Raw genomic sequence first — 20,935 nt, 5'->3', positions numbered from 1 at the left:
AAAAAAAAAACTTCTGACGCATTTCAGCTCAGAACTCGCCTGTGATCGGATCCTTTCAGCAAACCTCACATCTCTTAAGCAATTTTTTTACATTTCTGAACATCTCTATTCACCTTTTTAACACCTTTACCATTAATCTGAGCATTTTCCTGCACGAATGTCCTCTTCTGAAGAAATGGTAAGCTTTGAGCAGACATAGTAGTGTTATGAATAAGGCCGTTAAGCGATTTAAACTTAACGGTAGCTATTCATATATATTTTTTATTGTTAGGAAGGACAGGTGTTATTGAAATATTCACTATCTGTGTGACAATTTCCGTTCTCTCCAAGAGGGGGCGCCCAAGCCTTAATCACGAATCACGAAGACTGAACATAAACGATACATCCTTGTAGTATACTAAGTCAAATATCTAGACCTGTGTAGAGTGAATCATTTCGGTGGGGAGTGTGTACCATGTGAAAAGGCTTTCTGAACATATAGAGCAACTGAGTAAAGGAGATAAGGATTTTCCCCTCAGCACCCCAGCTTTTTAAATTACCTAATCACTCCAATATCATATCGTTATCTTTTCGCATTAACATGAGGCCTAAGATGACTGGGATAAACAGCCTGATTTTCTAATCAGACATACAACACACACACACACACACACACACAAATATATTTATGGACATTTCTCTCATGCTTTATTACAATACTACATGTCTTCATTAAAGAGTTCAGCACAGGGAATTGATACTCCTATTTATGTCTCTTAAGCCTAACCTACCCCTATTTATTTCTTCCCCTCCTGCCACAGCCGGATTACACAAGCTGGGATTCGTCCAACTCTGAACCGTGGGTTGAGGATGGTGATGTCCAGCACTTTGTCCCTGTTCCCCACATGTACAACCAGGAACAGGACTTCACCCCCATCACTCAGGGCCAGGCGTATTACAACCTGCCTGCCCAGGTATGAGACCGTTTTTATTCTAATTGTAGGACTGTTTAAGTTCAGAAATTATATTTTCATGTCAATATAGAATTTGCATTTAATAACAGAATTATTTATGTCTTTTCTCTCATTCTGTCTTACATCTCTACATTAAAGAGTTCTACAGAGAGAGTTTATTGAATGTCGTGTTCAGGTCTCTAAAGCCTAACCCAAACCCTGTTTGTTTCTTCTCCTCCAGCCACAGCCATATTGCGCAAGTTGGGATTGGTCAAGCTCTGATCCGTGGGTTGAGGATGGGGATGTCCAGCACCTTGTCCCTGCCCCCCATGTGTACAACCAGGAACAGGACTTCACCCCCAGCACTCAGGGCCAAGCGTATTACAGCCTGCCCTCCCAGGTACATGTATAAGACCGTTTTTATTCTAATTGTAGGACTGTTTAATTCAGAAATTGTTTTATGCCAATCTTGAATTTGCATTTAATAACAGAATTATTTATGTCTTTTCTCTCACCCTGTATTACATCCCTACATGAAAGAGCTCTACAGACTGATATAATTGATTGTTCTACTTAGGTCTCTAAAGCCTAACCCAAACCCTGCTTGTTTCTTCTCCTCCTGCCACAGCCATATTGCGCAAGTTGGAATTCGTCGAGCTCTGAACCGTGGGTTGAGGATGGGGATGTCCAGCACCTTGTCCCTGCCCCCCATGTGTACAACCAGGAACAGGACTTCACCCCCAGCACTCAGGGCCAAGCGTATTACAGCCTGCCTGCCCAGGTATGAAACCGTTTTTATTCTAATTGTAGGACTGTTTAAGTTCAGAAATTATATTTTTATACCAATCTTGAATTTGCATTTAATAACAGAATTATTTATGTCTTTTCTCTCATGCTGTATTACTATACAGTATAACATCTCTACAATAAAGAGTTCTACAGAGAGAGTTAATTGAATGTCGTGTTCAGGTCTCTAAAGCCTAACCCAAACCCTGCTTGTTTCTTCCTCTCCTGCCACAGCCATATTGCGCAAGTTGGGATTCGTCGAGCTCTGAACCGTGGGTTGAGGATGGGGATGTCCAGCACCTTGTCCCTGCCCCCCATGTGTACAACCAGGAACAAGACTTTACCCCCAGCACTCAGGGCCAAGCGTATTACGGCCTGCCTGCCCAGGTATGAGACCGTTTTTATTCTAATTGTAGGACTGTTTAAGTTCAGAAATTATGTTTTTATATGAATCTTGAATTTGCATTTAATAACAGAATTATTTACGTCTTTTCTCTCATGCTGTATTACTATACAGTATTACATCTCTACGATAAAGTGTTCTACAGATGAAGTTAACTGATTATCCTAGTTAGGTCTCTTAAGCATAACCCAAACCCTTTTTGTTACTTCTCCTCCTGCCACAGCCGTATTACCTCAGCTGGGACACAATTTTCTGCTTTGGACCGTGGGTTGGAGCTGGTGACCTGCCACACCCTATCCCATCCTCCCACGTGTACCACCAGGAGCAGATATTCACTCCCAGCGCTCAGGGCCAGGTATAACAAGTGTTTAAGTATAATGATGTTGATTCATATACTACCGACACTACACCACAGTGTATCACAATACTGCTTGCTTCATGTTCAGCAGATAGAGCTTCCAGGGATGGCTACAATGTCAGAGAACCAAAATTGCAGCTCCATGCCTGGTAAGGACCATTTAAATGACAACATCCAACTCCAGTCAGTGTCCCTGTCCTAATAATAATAATAATAATAATAATAATAATAATAAAATTTCGCGAGCAGGCGAAATATATCCATGACAGTACTTATAATGATGTCCTAACATGTTCTGACATTTCACACCACCAAACTTACTCTGACATCTCACAATGACGTTGAGACAATCGAAATATATAATTAACTCTGACTATTCGTATACTTTTAAGATATTTATAATGCAAATTTGCCTCACAATAATTTGGACGTTTTATGTTGCACAGTGTATTTAGAGATGCTTACGTATGAAGTCAAAGCCAAAGATTAGGTATAAATATATACACGTGACCCCAGTTAGTGTCATGATATCAAAGGTGTAAATATTGTAAGTGAGACATTTTACATTCCAGTTTCAAACCATTTGGTAATTTGGCAGTAGCCATGGCAAAAGCTTTCCCTCATGAGAATTGTCCTGTAACAAGCGTTTTGTATTTACTCAAATGCTTTAATATTCTTGACTATATTTGAATTATTGTTCTTTTTCTCTTTGTTCACACTTTTAATAATATCCATGTATTGCCTCTTTATCTCGGAGAGTTTCGCATTGTAATTCTAGTTTAGGCTTTTTAAATATTTACTAAGGTCAATAAAGCAGCTTAATTTGGATCGCCTACAGATAACACAAGACAGCCAGGGATATTATGGAGGAAAGTGGAGAAAAAAAAATACAGCTGCTGCTGTGCTCCAACTTGGTAAGCATGGATTTAAACCTCACGTGTAAAACAAAACAAACAAGAAAAAAAAAAAAAAAACAACCCACAGACATCATATAGTCTGTAAAATGTGTAACAAAACAATAAAGATGTTCCCTGACCACAATTGGATGGTGCAAATAGTAAAACACTATCGGCATGAATCATGTTTTAATATTTTTTGGTTCAGATGAGGGTGTGAAGCCCTCCGCCCCTGCAGCCCTGCCCAGTGAGCAGACTTTACTCCAGGAAATGTTTCATTTCATTTCATTTCAAATTATTCATTAGTATACAGGTGCATCTCAAAAAATTTGAATATCGTGGAAAAGTTCATCTTATTTTCGTAATTTAATTCAAAAATTGGAACATTTCATATATTCTAGATTCATTACACATAAAGTGAAATATTTGAAGCCTTTTTTTGTTTTGTTTTAATCTTGACGATTACGGAAATCAAAAATCCAGTATCTCAAAATATTCGAATAAAGAATTTATAATACAGAAATGTCGACGTTCTGAAAAGTATGTTAATTCATGCACTCAATACTTGGTACACATGCTTATAGTAGACATTAATGTACTTTTTTTTTGTATCCAGGATTAGGTCTAGACACCATCCTGATAATTTCTTTCAGAAATTTATATGAAATCTTAGCAGTTCACATCGACCTCCCCCTAACTGGGGTGACATTCGGCCTCAGGAGAAAGGGATGGTCAGAAGGAAGATACTTAGAGGAACTTTAAAATGTTGTATATTTGTATGTAGTACAATTGCATGTAGTATTGCACTTTGCTGTACAACAAATAATTACATTAATACCAACTGGTGAGTACATGGAGTGTCAATATGCAATTTTAATGAAATCCGGGGGGTGGGGCACACAGTAAGACAGTAACTAAACAACACACACGGATAAATCCTTCTTTTTTCTTTCTTTACACGTTAATTCCGGTTGCCTTTTAGTGTGTTATGATTAAACGTGTTGCAGATCATGCCATATAGTTCATAATAATGACAGATACAGATTTGGGTGCGGTTTCATTGTTATTTCCAATATGTATTTTCATGCGCGGGGTAGGATTGTGTGTTTATTTTTGTTTACTATAATTGTTTGATGTGTATATTACTAATTTGTTTGTTCATGACTCATTTCCTTATCTTTCTTAAATGAATTAGTTTATTTACTCTAATTGTGTTACCAAATGTTAGTGTTATTCTCTGTGTGTGTAATGGACTAGTCCTTTGTGTATATAAGGTCCCCTTGTGTGTGGCTTGGGAAGTGATTTTTTGTTGTTGTTTAGTTGTTATGATTATTTATTTTTGATTATTGTTGTTTGGTTCTGTGTAGTTGACCCTTTTTATGGGCCCAGACCTGACGTTATGTTCATTCAGTTGGTTATTTTTATTTATTTATTTATGTATTTATTTATTTATTAGCAATTAAAATTGTAACTTTGATTGGTTTGCATTTAATAAATTATTTTTTGTTTGGAAATCCTGCGTTCCTTGCCTTTGACTGCTTGGTCCATCACAACCTGGATTAATTGTGTAAATTGGGATTTATTGTAATTATTCGACAGAGCCTAATTTTCAAGCTTTTATCATACCTGTGACATGAATCGTGACTATCAATCCTCACTGCATAGGAGTAACAATAAATGCATATTTTCCTTGCATTATTAAAAATGAAGGATCAGCCAAAGTTAATTGCAATGATCCTTGAATGGATTTCATAAAGAAACAGACAGATAGACACAAACACAAAGCAAAGAGAAATGTTCCTGCTGGAAGTTTGCTCTGTTTTGAGTATCTGGGTCACATGACTTGGTTCAAGTTACTTGAGATGGTTTAGTCAGACTCAGCCTGACCAGAAACCGTCATGGCCACCCAAAGTGCAGGAGATGCTGAGCATGTGGTAAGGAATTATACATGAATCATATTTATTTTCAATAAAAACTATAATTATACACTCTGTATAAGGGTATAGGTTTATATGGTATAGGATTATACATTATTGCACACTAATAACAATAAATATAATACAGCCCCAATTCCAAAAACGTTGGGACACTAAAATGTAAAGAAAAACAGAGATTGCAAATCTCATAAACCCATATTTTATTCACAATAGAACATTGAAAACATATCAAATCTTAAAACTGAGTAAAAATACCATTTTAAGAAAAAAGTAAGGTCATTTTGAATTTGATGGCAGCAAAACGTCTCAAAAATTGGGACGGGATCCAGGGGACTGGAGAATGTATTTCAGTTTGTGAGATTATTCATGATGATGTTCGGCAGTCCAGAATCCAGGGCAGTCCTGGAGGATCTTTTGGGGGAGCCCTGCCTCAGAGATGAACCTGACATGCCGTTCACCCACTATTATGAGCAGGCAAACTGGGTGACCTCCTACTCAGAGCTCCAACATGAGACTCACGAAGTGGTCTCACCTGCAGAGCTCCTACCGGAGGTCAACTTGGCGACCTCAGAGCTCCAGCTTGAGACCCACGAAGTGGTCTCATCTGCAGCGCTCCTGCCGGAGGTCAACGTGGCGACCTCATCTCCAGAGCTCGAACCTGAGACCCACGAGGTGGTCTCACCTGCCGAGCTCCAGCCAGAGGGCAAACTAGCGAGCTCAGCTGCAGAGCTCCAACCTGAGACCCATGAGGTGGTCTCACCTGCCGAGCTCCAGCCAGAGGTCAACCTAGCGACCTCAGCTCCAAAGCTCCAACCTGAGATCCACGAGGTGGTCTCACCTGCCGAGCTCCAGCCAGAGGGCAAACTAGCGAGCTCAGCTGCAGAGCTCCAACCTGAGACCCATGAGGTGGTCTCACCTGCTGAGCACCCACCAGAGGTCAACATGGCGATCTCATCTCATCTCAGCTCTGCAGTTTGCAGTATGCTCGGAAAACCGAAGTACATGCGCGTGCGCGAGCGCTCAGCGAACGCACGCTTTTCAGTTTTTAATGACCGGGATACAAAGCTATTTCAAAGCCACTGGGACTCCAAAGAACCACAGTGACAGCCATTATCTCCAAATGGAAAAACCGGGCACAGTATTGAACCTTCCCAGAAGTGGCCGACCTTCTAAATTTCCTCCAAGAGCACAGCAACAACTTATCCAGGAAGTCACAAAAGAGCCAAGGGCAACATCAAAGGACCTACAGGCCTCTCTTGCATCGATGAAGGCTCGTCTGAATTTTGCCAAAACACACCTTCAAACCTTTTGAGAGAATGTTGTGTGGACTGAAATTGGAACTGTTTGGAAGACAGGGGTCCTGTTACATCTGGCGGACACCAAACACCGAATTCCACAAAACGTACATCATATCTACAGTCAAACATGGTGGTGGAAGTGTGATGGTGTGGGGATGCTTTCCTACTTCAGCGCCTGGACAACTTGCAATAATTGAGGGAAACATGAATTCTGCTTTCTTCCAGAAAATCCTAAAGGAGAATGTCCGGTCTTCAGTCTGTAAATGTAAAACTCAAGCGCAACTGGAAAAAAAAGAGCACTGTGCAGGAGTGCATCGCTGCCTTGCAGGAAATTTCTTTCAATTATCATGACTTGCCTCATAATTTGCATAAGAACTAAGTCTGCCATTGCCAAAGTGTTTTTCTACACTTTAAATCCTAAACATTATGGCGTAATCTTGTGCATGACACCCTGGACAGCGCAGCTGAAGAAATGCATAATGGATGAATGGGGAAAACTTCCGCTTGCTAAACTTAACCAACTGGTGTCTTCAGTGCCCAAATGCTTAATAAGTGTTCTTAAAAGAAACGGTGATGTTACACAGCGGTAAACAGTCGACTGTCCCAACTTTTTCGGTGTGCGTTGCCGTCATAAGATATGAAACGATTGTATATTTTCAAAAATAAATTCCCAAAGTAAAACATCAAATAGTGTGTTAATAATGTGTTTTAAATATTGTACGGGATGAACTGAATTTTCAAATGACACTTTTTTTTTTTCCATACTGTCCCAACTTTTTCAGAATTGAGGTTGTACAGTAAATGACTGGGTATCGGACAAATAAAATGCATCCTCTATTCTAGGTGTCGATAAATAACCTTCAAGTTTTTACAAAATATGGGAACGGCGTGTAACCTCTGCTTGTTTCAAGTGGAAGCGATAGTCAAGCAGCTCCTCAGGCTGGAGTTTTGCTGCTTTGTCCCATCTGGGCATGCTCAGAACAGCTGTAGACCACTCCGCTGGAGTGTGGCTGCATGCACCAGAGCAGTCAACCTACGAGAGAGGAAACCAAATTCACTAAAGAATGTAAATTCCCCAAGACTCTTCTATGACATACAGTCAGTTTTCAGGCATTTTTCTTGAGTAATGGTAAAAGGAAGTTGGTGGACAGCGTGAGGACATTCAAGTGTGAGCTTGTGTAGTACCTGGCTCTCCCTGATCCACATCTGGTCTAGAAGGTTGCCCTGTTTCTCACACAGCACCAGAGCTTCCTTGAGGAGGTCCTGCGCCAGCGTTTTCCTTCCAGTCAGCTGGTGCAGGTAAGCATTCAGGTCCAAGACACGCGGGGCGAAGATGTGATTTCTTCCAAAACGTTGTGTGAAGTCTGAAAAGATCTGTTTGAGAAAATACAGCATGTTACATTGTGTATATAGCGGTTGGGGAAATGTTCATGTTTAGGTAGTGTAGTAGCTAATTAGTGTGAAGTGTATTATCTGCCTTAGTTCTGCTCATTTTAAAAAAATCTGAATTAAAGCTTTTTTAAAAAAACAACCTTCCGTGCTCTTTTAAGCGTAATCCTTCTTTGACGGTTGCATTCAGTCAGGTCTTTCCTGAAGACTAGGACGCTGCACTCCAGGAGCATGACCACACCACTGATGGACTCAATGGAGGTTGGAATCTGAGCGTACACTTTATACGCCTTATCAAAGAAGACTGCAGACTTCGCCCAATTTTCCAGCCGTCCATACCTGAACACACACACACACACACTTACAGAATCAGTGTTTTGGCCTTACGCCAATCCTGAATGCTATCTGAGACCTGTGACTGAGAGTCACATAGAGTAAAGTTACTTAGAGTAACTCCTCACCACAGAGCCACTGCAGAGTAAAGATGCAGCATCAGACTCTTATCAGCTTCTAGGTCCGCATCTGACCAAGACTCTTCCACGAAAGCCAAACACTCCTCGAATGGCCTGAATGCAAATCCTGAACCAAACAAGGACAAAACGGTTCATGTTCGAGCATGTTTCAGATGAATATTTTCAAGTCGGTTTACTGTTTATCTATAAACAGCTAAAGTAGATTTGACCATGGACAGGGACGGGCTGTACTTACGATACATGGATCTGAAATATGTATTGAAAATACAAAATAGTGTTTCTAAAATTCATACTTGAAGATTTGTAGAATTGTAGAATAGAAAAATACTGATCTAATACTTCTATTACAAAATGTAATATTTAGATTATATTTTGCTCCATTACGTATTTTTGCCCATCGCTGTTCACGTGTAACAGAAGGAATACTCATGGATCTGCCTATGACTGACAGAGCGCATACCAGCATACAGCAAGAAGTTCATGCAGGCAGCATAAAACCAGCCCTTAGCTACGCTGCTCGACATTTCTTTGCTCAGATTCTCCAAAGTCTGGATCTGCTGCACACTCTCGCTGTATCTGTACACATCGACACATACACACACACAGTCACATGTTCTGCATCATCGGGTATAATTGTTTCAAGCAATAACTGAAGCAACATCAACCCACACCCACCTGTCAGTGAGGAGCAGAGGCAGATGTAACGCAGCTGTGGTCCTCGCGTCCAAACCGGGTCTGTTCTGGACTTCACTCAGTTGCTGAGCTCGCATAGCTATCGAACGCATACCCCCACACACTTAGTCTTGCTCTTTCATATGCACATTAGGAAACTGAGCCGTTAAGAAGGACGCGTCTACTTACTGCACTCGATGGATTGCTCCAGGTCCCCTGTGCACATTTTAACGACGGCAAGGGTTCGAGTCAAGTGGCTGACCAGCCTCCGTCCCTCACGGTCGTCTGACAGGCTGGCACAAGTCCTGCACAGGAAGGCTTCGAGACGCTTGCACTCGCTCTCCTCGCCTATAAACTGACTGTACTTGAGATAGTCGATGACGGAGTAGAGGATCTGCAGATACAACAAACACGATTTGTTATTCTTGTCCGTGACATGGGCATCACAATCTAGTCATGGATGGCCCAAGACTTTTTAACACACCTGAAGGAAAATCTTTAAAAGATCATGGCTGTCTGGGATCTGTGTTTAACGATCTAGGTTCATGCATTACAGGTATAATAAGTGACTGTGAAGTTAACTAAAAGCAAATATTGCAAAAAAAAAAAAAAAAAACATGTCCTCCATTAAATATGATTGATCAGACTCTTTCTCGACTCTAATTCACCTTTCTCCATTTTCCTTTACTGTGATTAATCCAGTCTTAATCCTGTCGAACTTTGGCACTCACCATGAACGGATTGACGCTCTGGAAGGCAAGATTGATTTCCATGGTGATGGCCAGCGATGCACTCCTGAGCCGGCCACGCACGCAGCCGATTTGCCACAGGAAAGACAGACAACCGAAGCATTCCTGCAGACAGTCTAGCTTTCTTTCCCTACACACACACACACAATCATCTTATAAAACTTTCTGCATTCTGACCGTCTTCATTTCTTGTGCAATGATAACATGATAACACAATAGACTCATACTCTAGGATCTGGAACGGTTTGAACCGGTAATGGAGTTTCTTCAGCTTCTCGTATCTGAGCTTAAAGGATTGTGCAACAGAATTGCGAGGAAGTTTGCAGTTCAGGATCTTCAAGGCTTCCTTAAAATTCTCCTCTGCCTCCAGAAGTTTCCCTGCTTTAAACAGAATCTGGGAGAAATTAAGACATAACGAAGACGTGACCTGTTTGTCTTTGCCAAGTTATATTTGCACTTTGGATTTGCACTTGAGTCTCGAATACCCGAGTCTTTACATACCTCTCCCGTGAGCCGATGCACAAACGCTTGCTGAATTCCACAGATTTGCACGTTTCCAGGATCTACAGGCTTCCCTTCTTTTAATTTCTCCAGAATGCACTTGGCCTCGGTCAAATACTCCAACGCCTGCAACAAGACACACTTTCTCACGGTCACGTGAAATGATCCCAACAGTTATACAGTTAAATAAGCAGTTAGACTGCACACATACCCTAGCATCATTCTGAAGATATACACAGGCAGCTGCACTCTCCACCAGGTGCCAAAATGTCCTGGGCACGTCTCCTGTACACCTCCAGTGTCTCAGTCTAAGGATGAGTACTGTCTCCACTAGCTGAGCACACTCACAGCTGCCTGCGGTCGTCCTATCACGTGCTTCCGTCAGTCCTGACTTCACCTTGGCCAGGAAGTTCTCTGTATCATTACTGCATACATACACACAAGCAATGTTACTCCCTGTATATGGTGAGCTTACATTACATTACAGCAATGCATCTATCAGATTTATCAGCATCTGTCCATAAGCTCTGAATCACGATCACATCTCTATAATAAATGTTTCGTCTATATGAATGGAATCACTCTATCCTCACCCATTTCCTTCAGTTGGGTACACCCGATTTCGAGAGCGAACGCCTACACGCGGAAACAAAAATTATTATTATTTTACAATTTCTACACATTTTTCTCACAGTATTTATACACATAAGCAGACCTCCATAGAATTCTTGAGTGTGTTTTTGTGTGTCTACAGTATATTTGCATGAACTTGTTCAGAACAGGACCGACTAATTGGATGATAACATGTTGTGGTTGATGTGACTGATACGGTTCAACTAATTGATCAGTATTGGTGAAAATCTTTCAATATTCTACAGGAAACCGCATTCGTAAACGTGATGCTATTTTTGAACAACTTCATTAAACCACTTATTCATTCTGAAATAATGAAATCATTATCATGTTTATATAATGTAAGTTATATTACATGCGTTTGAGAAACCGACTGAGAAGCTTTCTTGTTGAACTACTGACGTCTGTTTCATTTCTGACCACAGAAAATGATACTGGCCAACACTGTAAACAATCTGAAGGTTTAAGCCATTAATATAGGTTCGTATGGGTCAAGCCCTGGAATGGAAGTCAAGAAGATTTCAATCTCTGACCTTGGCGCCGAAAGATCTTATAACGCTGCATTTCCTTGTAGATCTCCTGGACATGCTTTCCATCGTAATATATGGCTACTTTGTGTCTCAAATGGAAATTCTTGGCTTTGCACTTGCTGCAGTGGTAGGGCGTTTTCTCCAGGAATGTGGCACAGTACTTGTGGATCTCATGGAATTGTGTCTCTTCCAATTGTAGCTGCTCATACACCATCTTCTTTTCATCAATGTTGCAGAAACTCATCTTCCGACACGGCCACACAGGCTCCATTGAGAACCGAATGTACTCTGAGAGAGAAACACTTTAAGTGTCAGCACTGTTCAGTATTACGCAAGAATTACATTTAGGGTTATTAGGTGATTACAGTACAATCACAAGGATTTCATGCTGCTGAATCAGGATTCACGACAATTCGGCAATTGCGCCATGCTTTGGATGCTTTGGAAACGTAAATATTTTATCCAGTGCTGATAAAAAGCCTTTTACCACCGTGTTGAATTCTACTTACAGTTATTCATCCTTTACCAAACATTCATTTTTATAACCTGTGTTTTCATAAGAACGAGTCAATGAAGTATGTTGAGAGAACTAGAGTTTTAAAACACCTTTATTATTACCAGTAAAACATAACAGTTCAATAGCACAAAAAAAAAAAATCATTCTTTTCATCCATTCATGTTCCAGCCGCAAAATACCGGATATTATTTTCAACCTTTCACAATATCTCTTCAAACGTCAATATGCTTTCGAATTTAAAAAAATTTTAAAAAAATGAATTCCCCATAGCGGAACAAAAGGAAAAATCGTGTCGTATTCTTGCTTTAACAAGTCGTTTGAACCCATTCACTCTATTAAAATTATTTCCAACATTGATTTTCTGTTCATACTTAAATAAATATCCATTTCTGCCTGACCCAGTAGAAAGTTTATCAAACGGCCCTTCATTTGTTTCCTCTGTAATACTTAAAGCCAAAAATGAAAACAAGCACGGTAAACATTTCATTAAAAGCCTCAGTCTTTGTCCTCCAAGTCCTCCAAAGAGTGTTAATACATTGTATCAGACTTTCTTTATTTAAATCCTTTACACATATTTAATGCAACGATTAGCCTCCGATTGATGTTAAACTCCGGTCGGTTAAATCACTTGAAATTGCTAATGGACAATTAATTTGGCAAATCAGGAGAGATATTTAGACCTGGAAAATTATCCTCAGAATATTATCTAGGTTGAAGTCTGCTTTTAAGCAGTTGTGTAAGGTTTCAATTGCTTTAGGCACTTTTGGGAGATCATTTATAAAATTGCTGTAGCAATAACTGATCCTTTTTTCTTTTTTCTTTGGTAGAGAGTAAGAAGCTTCTCATTTGCTCTAAACTTGTACATCCACTGGAATCTTTCTTCTGACTACTCACAACCGACAAGTCAGAGGACTGTCTTGAACTTTCTGCGCCTGAAAACTCAACTGCATTAAGTTCTCCCTCCTCAAATTCTGAACTGAACATTGACATTGATTTTTTTCTTTTCTTCTTCCATTTGCCATCTATTAGATTTCCTCTCAGCTGCTGGCATTTTAAAATCTGCCTCATCCTCCCCGAAAAGAGGAGAAGAGCAAGCCTGGATCATCTACATCTATACCAACATGATCCTGTTTTCCCTACATCTTTTTCCTTCGATTTCATTCAACACATCCTTCTTGGTTCCTTTCTTCTCCTTCCTGCGCTTGCCTCAACACGACTCGTCACAGTTTCCCCTTCATCGACTTTTCCACTATTTTTTTTTAACGACTTTTAACTTCCTGTATCTTTCGGTCAGTGTTATAACCTCGAATTTGTGCTTCTGTATCAGGACAAGAACGCATCAGATCCCCTTCTTTACCACACCCAAAACATTTCGGACTTTCAGTAGTCATCGAAATGATCAACCTTAAACTTGAGAGCGTTATTCAAATCCTCTGTCATTCCTCAAAGTCACGTGTACTTGTTTCCTAAACAAAACCAGATGTTTCAGCAATGGAGACTTGCAACCTAAAGCTATTTGGCTATATTCGAATTCCATACAAATCTTCAACACGTTTGGCAGATCCAAGAAAAAGACAGAAATGGATAACAAGCCATTAAAGTTGAGAAAGAAAAAAATAAATATCACAGCGACTCATAATCTCTTGCCTTCGCAGCTGTTCTCGCAGTAACAGATCGTGGTTGATGAGACGTTCCTGGGCTCTGAGGCACACTTGAAGATGCCCGCTTTAAACAGTGATCTCAGGAGGATTATGAGCTCCTGTTCATTCATATGAGGCAGCATGTACTTCAGCAGCTCAAAGGTGAAGTTGTCGTCGGTGAAGTAGCCAATAACAGAGGCACATTTCACCACCTCCAGCTCTTTGTCCGGCATTGTCAGCATGTTAGCTAACGCTAGACAAGATATAACAAAAAGTAATAAGTGCATTACTGAGGTAAGACTTGTTTACAAAAAAGGACTGTGCTTCACTGATGAAAGTTAAACACTCACCCAATCGCTTGCCGACCATCTCACCGGATGACAATTCAGGTTCATGAGCAAGCCTGTAATACAGTTCCAGTTGCTCAGATTATTAAGTAATCCACTTACGTATCACTCATTGTGTTCAGATGATTTCAATCACTACAAAAAAAAAACTACAGTACAGCAAAAATGAAGAAGAAAAATAGAAATGAATGCATTTACATCTGCTTTACATCGACATGAAGATACATCTTCAAATGCTGACGGTTCGTCTCTTCAGGATTGAAGGTTGAAAGAGGCAGCATGGAGTAAAGTTTGGTCGGCTTATCCCATGACACAACCCCCGGGTTTTCAAGCGACAACACTGCAGCCTTATGCACTGTATGTCCGGACACTGTCACAGAGAGAAACGTTACAGTTAACAAAATATAATGAGTCTTTATTGGTCACATATACATATGCAGAGTGAAATTCTTTTCTTCGCATGTCAGGAAGTTGGGGTCAGAGCACAGGGTCAGGCATGATACAGCGCCTCTGGAGCAGAGAGGGTTAAGGGCCTTGCTCAAAGGCCCAATGGTGGCAGCTTGGCAGCACTGGGGCTTGAACCCCTGACCTTCTGATCAGTAACCACTAGGCCACCACTGCCCAAATATCTATGTTTAGAGAACACTGAAGTAACGCCATGTAGGAAAACACTCCTTACCTCTGCAACATTCTCTCAAAGGGGTCTTCTGAAACTCGTACTTGACTCTTCCTGTAGCTACGCCTACAGAGATACACCTATAGGACACCAACAGGACTTAGTCAAAATGCTCCATGTGTGTAAGTGTGTAAAATGATAATGAGGAGTTTGTTTGGAACACTCCACGCTGTGACTTACGAAACACTGTCGATTTGTTGGCGGCACGTCTCATATATCCGGCAGACAGCCTGCAGTGCTTGAGCAATCTTATCCGGTCTCTTATCCCCAGGTAAGCCAACGGCACACACAAATATACAGCCCTGAAATCACACGACAGATCCAGAGCAATGACTGCGTGTGATGTTCCCATTCAGCTTTACGTTGGTAAAAATTGCAGGTGTCTGAGTTTTCTCTGAAGGCTGGTCGAACTTGACCTTATTATTAGTAGGTAAGAATCTCGTCTTGAAAATAAAACTGTAATTGTGGTTGTGACTGTATGTTACTTTATACTTTAAATCTCTGTAACACCATCAGCTGTGTATACCCAGCTAAATGTCTGCTACCGACTCAAGTTTGAATAATTCTATAGTAACCAAGACCTGTGAAACGTACCTCATCAAAAAAGAAGACATCGCAGATTTTCCCACGGCACCTGAACATCTGCTCTGCAATAGTTTCGCTGACTTCGTGATGACCGAATCTCAGATCCGTCTGAGTCAGCACGAATTGCAGATTCACGAACATGATGGTGGTAGGCCATATCTCTGGCAGGGAATGATCGTGGGCTTCCCATAGCCGGCTGTCACGTATCTAATGGAAGAAAAATATATAACTCAATCCCATTCTCCATGTACACTTCTGGCGTTAGTGCAGTTGGAACACGAAGCAAGCACCAAGGACCAACTCCGACTAAGAATATGTACTGTACGACCATCTAGCGTACTAATTCTGATACATTATTGCTTCAAATAGTACTCACCTTTTCCCAGACTTTATCCGTCATGAATTCTCGAATGAAGGTTTCTCTCTCCTTATTTGTTATTAGGTATGTTATCTTGGGGTCTAAAGAAATAAAACACGTCAATTGATTTATATATCAATAGAAATTTACGTATTATTTAATTTTATTAGTGTTTTTTCCTCGGCTTTACGTCCTACACTGTTATATTATTTGTTACAAGTCTTTAAAAGTTAAGGACATTATATTTGTTATTGTGCGCAGACTGTTTATCAGACTTGAAGTCAGTAGGGGCTTTTTCTCTTACTGGAACTTTTTGTCTTGGTAATTTTGTTGGTTAGTTCAGTTTACTCTCCGAGTTGTTTTCACATCATGGACAACTTTTGGTTATTGTGGGAAACACTGCTGTCTCATTTTTTTTTTTTATGGAGACTTTGGGTGTGTGTGTGTTTGGGGGAGTGTGAGAGTAAACAAAACATGCCAATGCTTTGAAGGATGTGAACTGGAACGGAGTAATGTTAGTCAATTGCGAATCTGTTTTTAGAGGATTTAAACCTAACATGGTGAACAAATTATATTATAGAATTCAGGCAATTTTACTGGGGTTATCTCATACAGTGTGGCAAGTAATAATCTGGAAAGACCTTTGTAATATCACAGTCTAAAACTGGATTTAAAGAGAAGCAAATCAGTAAATGAATCACATGAAAATGAATCACATGTAAATGAATTACATGAAAATGAATCACATGTAAATGAATTACATGAATATGAATCACACGAATATGAATCACATGAAAATGAATCACATGAAAATGAATCACATGAAAATGAATCACATGTAAATGAATCATATGAATCATATGAAAATGAATCACATGTAAATGAATCACATGAAAATGAATCACATGTAAATGAATCATATGTAAATGAATCATATGAAAATGAATAAATAAATTAAAATATAGAAATTTACGTATTAAAAGCTGTGTGTAAAAAAAGTGCCTTACTTATATGGATGCGAACGTTACTCTGCTGTTCCTTGCTGCATCGCACCTGATGTATCAACATTTATATCGTTAACATTAAGTTCAACCTTTTTTTGAACTTAAGGGAAAGGGAATTCAGAAAAGTCTGCTAGATGAGGTTTAAGACCAACCTTGACAGCTTCTTCATTTTCAGTATGTTTGACAGTAAGGTTTTGTCTGCCGCAGAACGGCCATGCTTCAGGGCACAGAACGATGTCGCCATGCTTCAGCAGCGCCTGTGCCGATCGTAGCTCTTCCACAGCCGGGCCAAAGACAGCACAACACGGTATCTTTTTATTTATTATTCTCATTTTGGTGAACCCCCCAGTTGATAATGCTACCAGAAACAAGAACAACATGTAAATATTCTATCAAATATAAAGGCACTAAATTATGCATGTAGAAATAAATAAGCACCTATTTTGACATATCGCTCACTGATATTTTTTATCCTTTGGAGTTTGCACACTTCCAGAATTTTGTAAGCACATTGGACAACCTGAGATAAGGTGTCACTCATCTGCACGTTCTCCTCCCCCCACTCAGTCAGAATCGTGCAATCTGCAGGAAAGGTTATGTAACAGTGATGTACTGTCATACGTGCAAATATGTTTTCTAGCAAATAACTTTCCTGAATAAAATAAAGATACCCGTCTGATGCAGCACATAACCGCCTGCAGCATGGATACCTGTAGATTCAAACAGACATTACAATCCGCTGAGTTCAAAATGTACTAAGAAATTAGTGCAGGGCAAAAAATTCATAACTTACATGCAGCTATTTCTGCCGAGCTTCTGTAGGGTACATATGGCCATTGTTCTGTAAAAGAAAAACGACTAGAATAAGAAAACAAGAGTACTCCATCAAAATACATTTAGTACAAAAAAACAAAAACAAACGTAGAGTCCAAACTAATTTGTCTAAAAAGGTGGTATCTTCATGTTCACTAATTCAGTGGTTTTCAAAGTGGGGGCTGCGGCCCCCTTGGTGGCCGCCAGGGGGCGCCTGGGGGGCCTCAACAATTTGGTCGCAGCCACCAAGCCCATCCCTCCCACTTCGTATGTTTTCTCTTTCTCACTCTCAGACAACCACACACACACACACACACACACACACACACACACTCAATTCCTAATGTTATGTAATGTAAAGATGCTTTTTAGTAATGTAAATTACTATTTATATTTAAATTGTAATATTGTCCATTGTTCATGCTGTCAAGTTATGTACTATAGTAAGTAGTGACAATGTAAACAAACAAATAGTTTATGAATTCTGATTGTTGCTCTTGGGAAAATAGTTAAGCATGTACATACAGTATAAGTGAGCAGAAGTGATTAAGTCGTCATCGTCCCCCCCCCCCCCCCCCGAATCACCAGTTAGAATTGTAGCTACATGATATTTGTGCAGTCAAGAAAATATTTACACATAAAACAAGCATTTGTTTTTACCAAGTAACCAGTTGGACAGACAGGCTGCCCGGCTCACCGACCTTCTATATACACGTACATCAAAACACCAGTCTTGAATTCTGCGGCGCGAATTCCCTGTGATGATAAAACATTGTACAACTCAGAACGACCTATGTAGGAAATATTAATATCACCGGTGTCGAAATTCATGTCTGAATTTTCACTTCATTTACGGTTAATGTAACCAGTAAACTGTTGTCAAGACAACAAGCAGTTTATTTCTGAACAATTACACATTCTATATTGCACTTCCAGTTGTGACGTCACAGACCAGTGACGCGTCCGGCTTTCTTAAAGCCCCGTTTTATTCAGCTGCAGTATTTGCCTTCAATCGCCTCTAGATGGCGCCTTGAAGCGCACTGATCTTTTACTGGAGGAATAAACGAATAATATAATATGAATGTAAAAAAGAAAGAATTAAATGCTCATTAACTGTGAACACAAACTCACTCTCTGTTTAATAATCACACTTGGATGACTGAGAAGGGAAATTATTTTTATTTTAATGTAAATAAAAAAAAAAAGTAAGTTAAAACACAAGCTCATTTATTTTTTTAACAAACATAGTTAAATAAACAAATATGAATTAAAAGCCAAAAAAAAAAAAAAAAAGGGGGTGGAGGGAAGGGTAGAGCCCCTGACAGCCTACTAACAGAAAGCGTCCACATTAGCACATCTGCAGGATTCATATGTTAACATTCATTCAAGCTATATTCAACCATTAAAACAGATGTTTCAGGTAACGTCCCTTTATGTTGAAAAGCATCCCATTTTGAATCCCATTATATATATATATATATATACACACACACACACACACAACCCCAATTCCAAAAAAGCTGGGACACTGTGTAAAATGTAAATAAAGACAGAATGCGATGCTTTTCAAATCTCATAAACCCCATATTTTATTCCCAATAGAACATAGAAAACAATAAGGTGATTTTGAATTTAATGGCAGCAACATGTCTGAAAAATTTTGGGACAGGGCCATGTTTACCAACGTGTAGCCTCCCCTCTTCTTTTAACAACAGTTCATATACGTCTGGGAACTAAGGAGAAAAGTTGCTGGAGTTTTGGGAGAGGAAGGTTGTCTCATTCGTGTTTGGGTCTTCTTTGTCGTATTTTCCTTTCATGAGTTTATATTCTTTCAGCATTTTATATTCTTATCGGCTGTAGTTTTCAAACTGATTGAGCGGGAATGTGTTGCTAAGTACTAGCTACCAAAGTTCGCTCAAAAAAACTAAAGCCTTGTTATATTATATGTACGTTATATAGTCGGTAAAGGCACGACGCCAAAAAGAGACAAAGACGGCAGAAAATTAGAGAAAAACTCAGAGCCCTTGAGAGAGAGAGAGAGAGAGAGAGAGAGAGAGTGTGTTGCATCAACTCCGTTCACTCCAATAGACCATTTTTTTTTTTACAGCAATGGCGGATCGTAGAACCTCTCAATATTTCCCTGAAATTAGCACTAAATGCTAACAGCACAGTAGAGTTGCAGCAAAACAGACCCTTTGTGACGCACTTTTAAACGGTAAGACGTTTAAAGAATAAGATCGCATATTGTCAGTACATCGGAATCAAATGAACTTGTTCTTTAAAGCATATTTGTCACTAAATTAGTTTTAGGGTGTGTTATCAGATAACAGATCAGGCTAGGATAGGCTACGGGAAGTTAGCAACATGACAAACCACGAGCACTCTATTAAATTCATTGCAAGATTCATTCTCTTAATGCAGTTCTTCGTTCCTCAATCTTTGAAACTGCTATAGGCAGAAGACATGCTACTTCTAATTTATAATTATTGAAAATAATATATCAAGAAATATTACTACACTTACAGGGTTCCCACAGGTCATGGAAATTTAATAAAGTCTATTCCAGTCAGGGAATTTTGTTTGGTAATATTTTAAATGTATTAATTAAATGTGATTATATATATATATATATATATATATATATATATATATATATAATCAGTCTTTTTCTTTTTTCCACAGTGTGCTCATTTTCTGAATGTGACACAGTGTTATGGGTTAAAATGTACTTAAAATGGCTTACTGTACCTTGTAAATGAATTGATTTTATTTCCATTAAAGAAATATATTGCTTTATTAGGACCATTTTCTTTATGAGGTGTAAAGACTACTCATGAAATAAGTATATGTTCTTTTTAAGCAAGACAGTACACTGTACCATTCTTCGTACAGTAGGTTATGGAAATACAAGATTTTGGTCAGGGAAAGGTCATGGAACTTTACATGTGACTTAGAGTGAGAACCCTGTTTTTTTTTTTTAATTTATTATTATTATTTAAATATAAATTCAGCTATTATCTTGTCTTGTGGACTGTATGTAACATCTGTTATGTGAAATAGCTTATTCAGGACAGAACTAAATAAACAACAACATGGGATTTTTATGATGCGTCTTATTTTAGGTAAGATAATACTTTATTAATCCCCAGATGGAGAAATTTTAACAACAGTATTTTGTTAACAGTATTAAGATTTAGCAGATTCTGCAAGGGGTGTGCAAACTTTTAGGCACACCTGATCGGAAAAGGCTCGAAATCCAGGCCAAATGCATAAATGATACTGGACCATCATTGGTTGGTTTGGTGTAAGAATTAAACTGCTCCCTAAAACCAGCATCCCTGCTGTGAAATGCAGTGCTCGTGTTGATTCTTGGCATTTGAGGTCATTTCCCTGCTGCTTCCACAACATAATGTCAGTAACTCATGAAGAAAAAAAAAA

At 39.4% G+C, this 20,935-nt stretch overlaps 2 protein-coding genes across 9 annotated transcripts; one reads left to right on the top strand and one right to left on the bottom strand.

Moving 5' to 3' along the window:
- On the top strand, positions 1-4,889 carry LOC128624377 (uncharacterized). Of its 4 annotated transcripts, none has more exons than XM_053651991.1 (9): positions 1-178; positions 801-953; positions 1,174-1,332; positions 1,561-1,713; positions 1,953-2,105; positions 2,345-2,476; positions 2,571-2,628; positions 3,318-3,393; positions 3,992-4,889. In XM_053651991.1, exons 1-9 carry the CDS (start codon positions 158-160, stop codon positions 4,038-4,040), a joined length of 954 nt encoding a protein of 317 aa, XP_053507966.1. In that variant the 5' UTR covers positions 1-157; the 3' UTR covers positions 4,041-4,889. The 4 variants fall into 4 exon arrangements, with proteins under 4 accessions (XP_053507966.1, XP_053507964.1, XP_053507963.1 ...); XM_053651989.1 differs by having other exon boundaries at positions 2,568-2,628; XM_053651988.1 differs by lacking the exon at positions 3,318-3,393.
- A 438-nt stretch (positions 4,890-5,327) lies between these two features.
- Positions 5,328-18,755, bottom strand: LOC128624376 (adenylate cyclase type 10-like). 5 transcript variants are annotated; one of them, XM_053651982.1, is made up of 26 exons: positions 18,199-18,755; positions 17,478-17,525; positions 17,356-17,394; positions 17,123-17,266; positions 16,837-17,042; positions 16,688-16,733; positions 15,699-15,781; positions 15,332-15,529; positions 14,918-15,039; positions 14,741-14,817; positions 14,260-14,431; positions 14,065-14,117; positions 13,722-13,967; positions 11,561-11,845; positions 10,988-11,030; positions 10,606-10,819; positions 10,395-10,520; positions 10,121-10,287; positions 9,876-10,023; positions 9,334-9,538; positions 9,148-9,244; positions 8,933-9,048; positions 8,461-8,578; positions 8,143-8,338; positions 7,796-7,984; positions 5,328-7,643 (listed from the first exon to the last, which is right to left on the bottom strand). In XM_053651982.1, the coding sequence occupies exons 1-26, from the start codon at positions 18,326-18,328 to the stop codon at positions 7,479-7,481; spliced, it is 3,633 nt and encodes a 1,210-aa protein (XP_053507957.1). In that variant the 5' UTR covers positions 18,329-18,755; the 3' UTR covers positions 5,328-7,478. The 5 variants fall into 5 exon arrangements, with proteins under 5 accessions (XP_053507957.1, XP_053507958.1, XP_053507960.1 ...); XM_053651983.1 differs by having other exon boundaries at positions 17,144-17,266; XM_053651985.1 differs by having other exon boundaries at positions 18,216-18,351.
- Between the last annotated feature and the right edge of the window lie 2,180 nt (positions 18,756-20,935).

This window comes from Ictalurus furcatus, chromosome 20 (genome assembly GCF_023375685.1).
Source record: "Ictalurus furcatus strain D&B chromosome 20, Billie_1.0, whole genome shotgun sequence".
Lineage (NCBI taxonomy): Eukaryota > Metazoa > Chordata > Actinopteri > Siluriformes > Ictaluridae > Ictalurus > Ictalurus furcatus.
The sequence above is the reverse complement of the archived record's forward strand: the minus strand, read 5'-3'. Positions and strand labels throughout refer to the sequence as shown.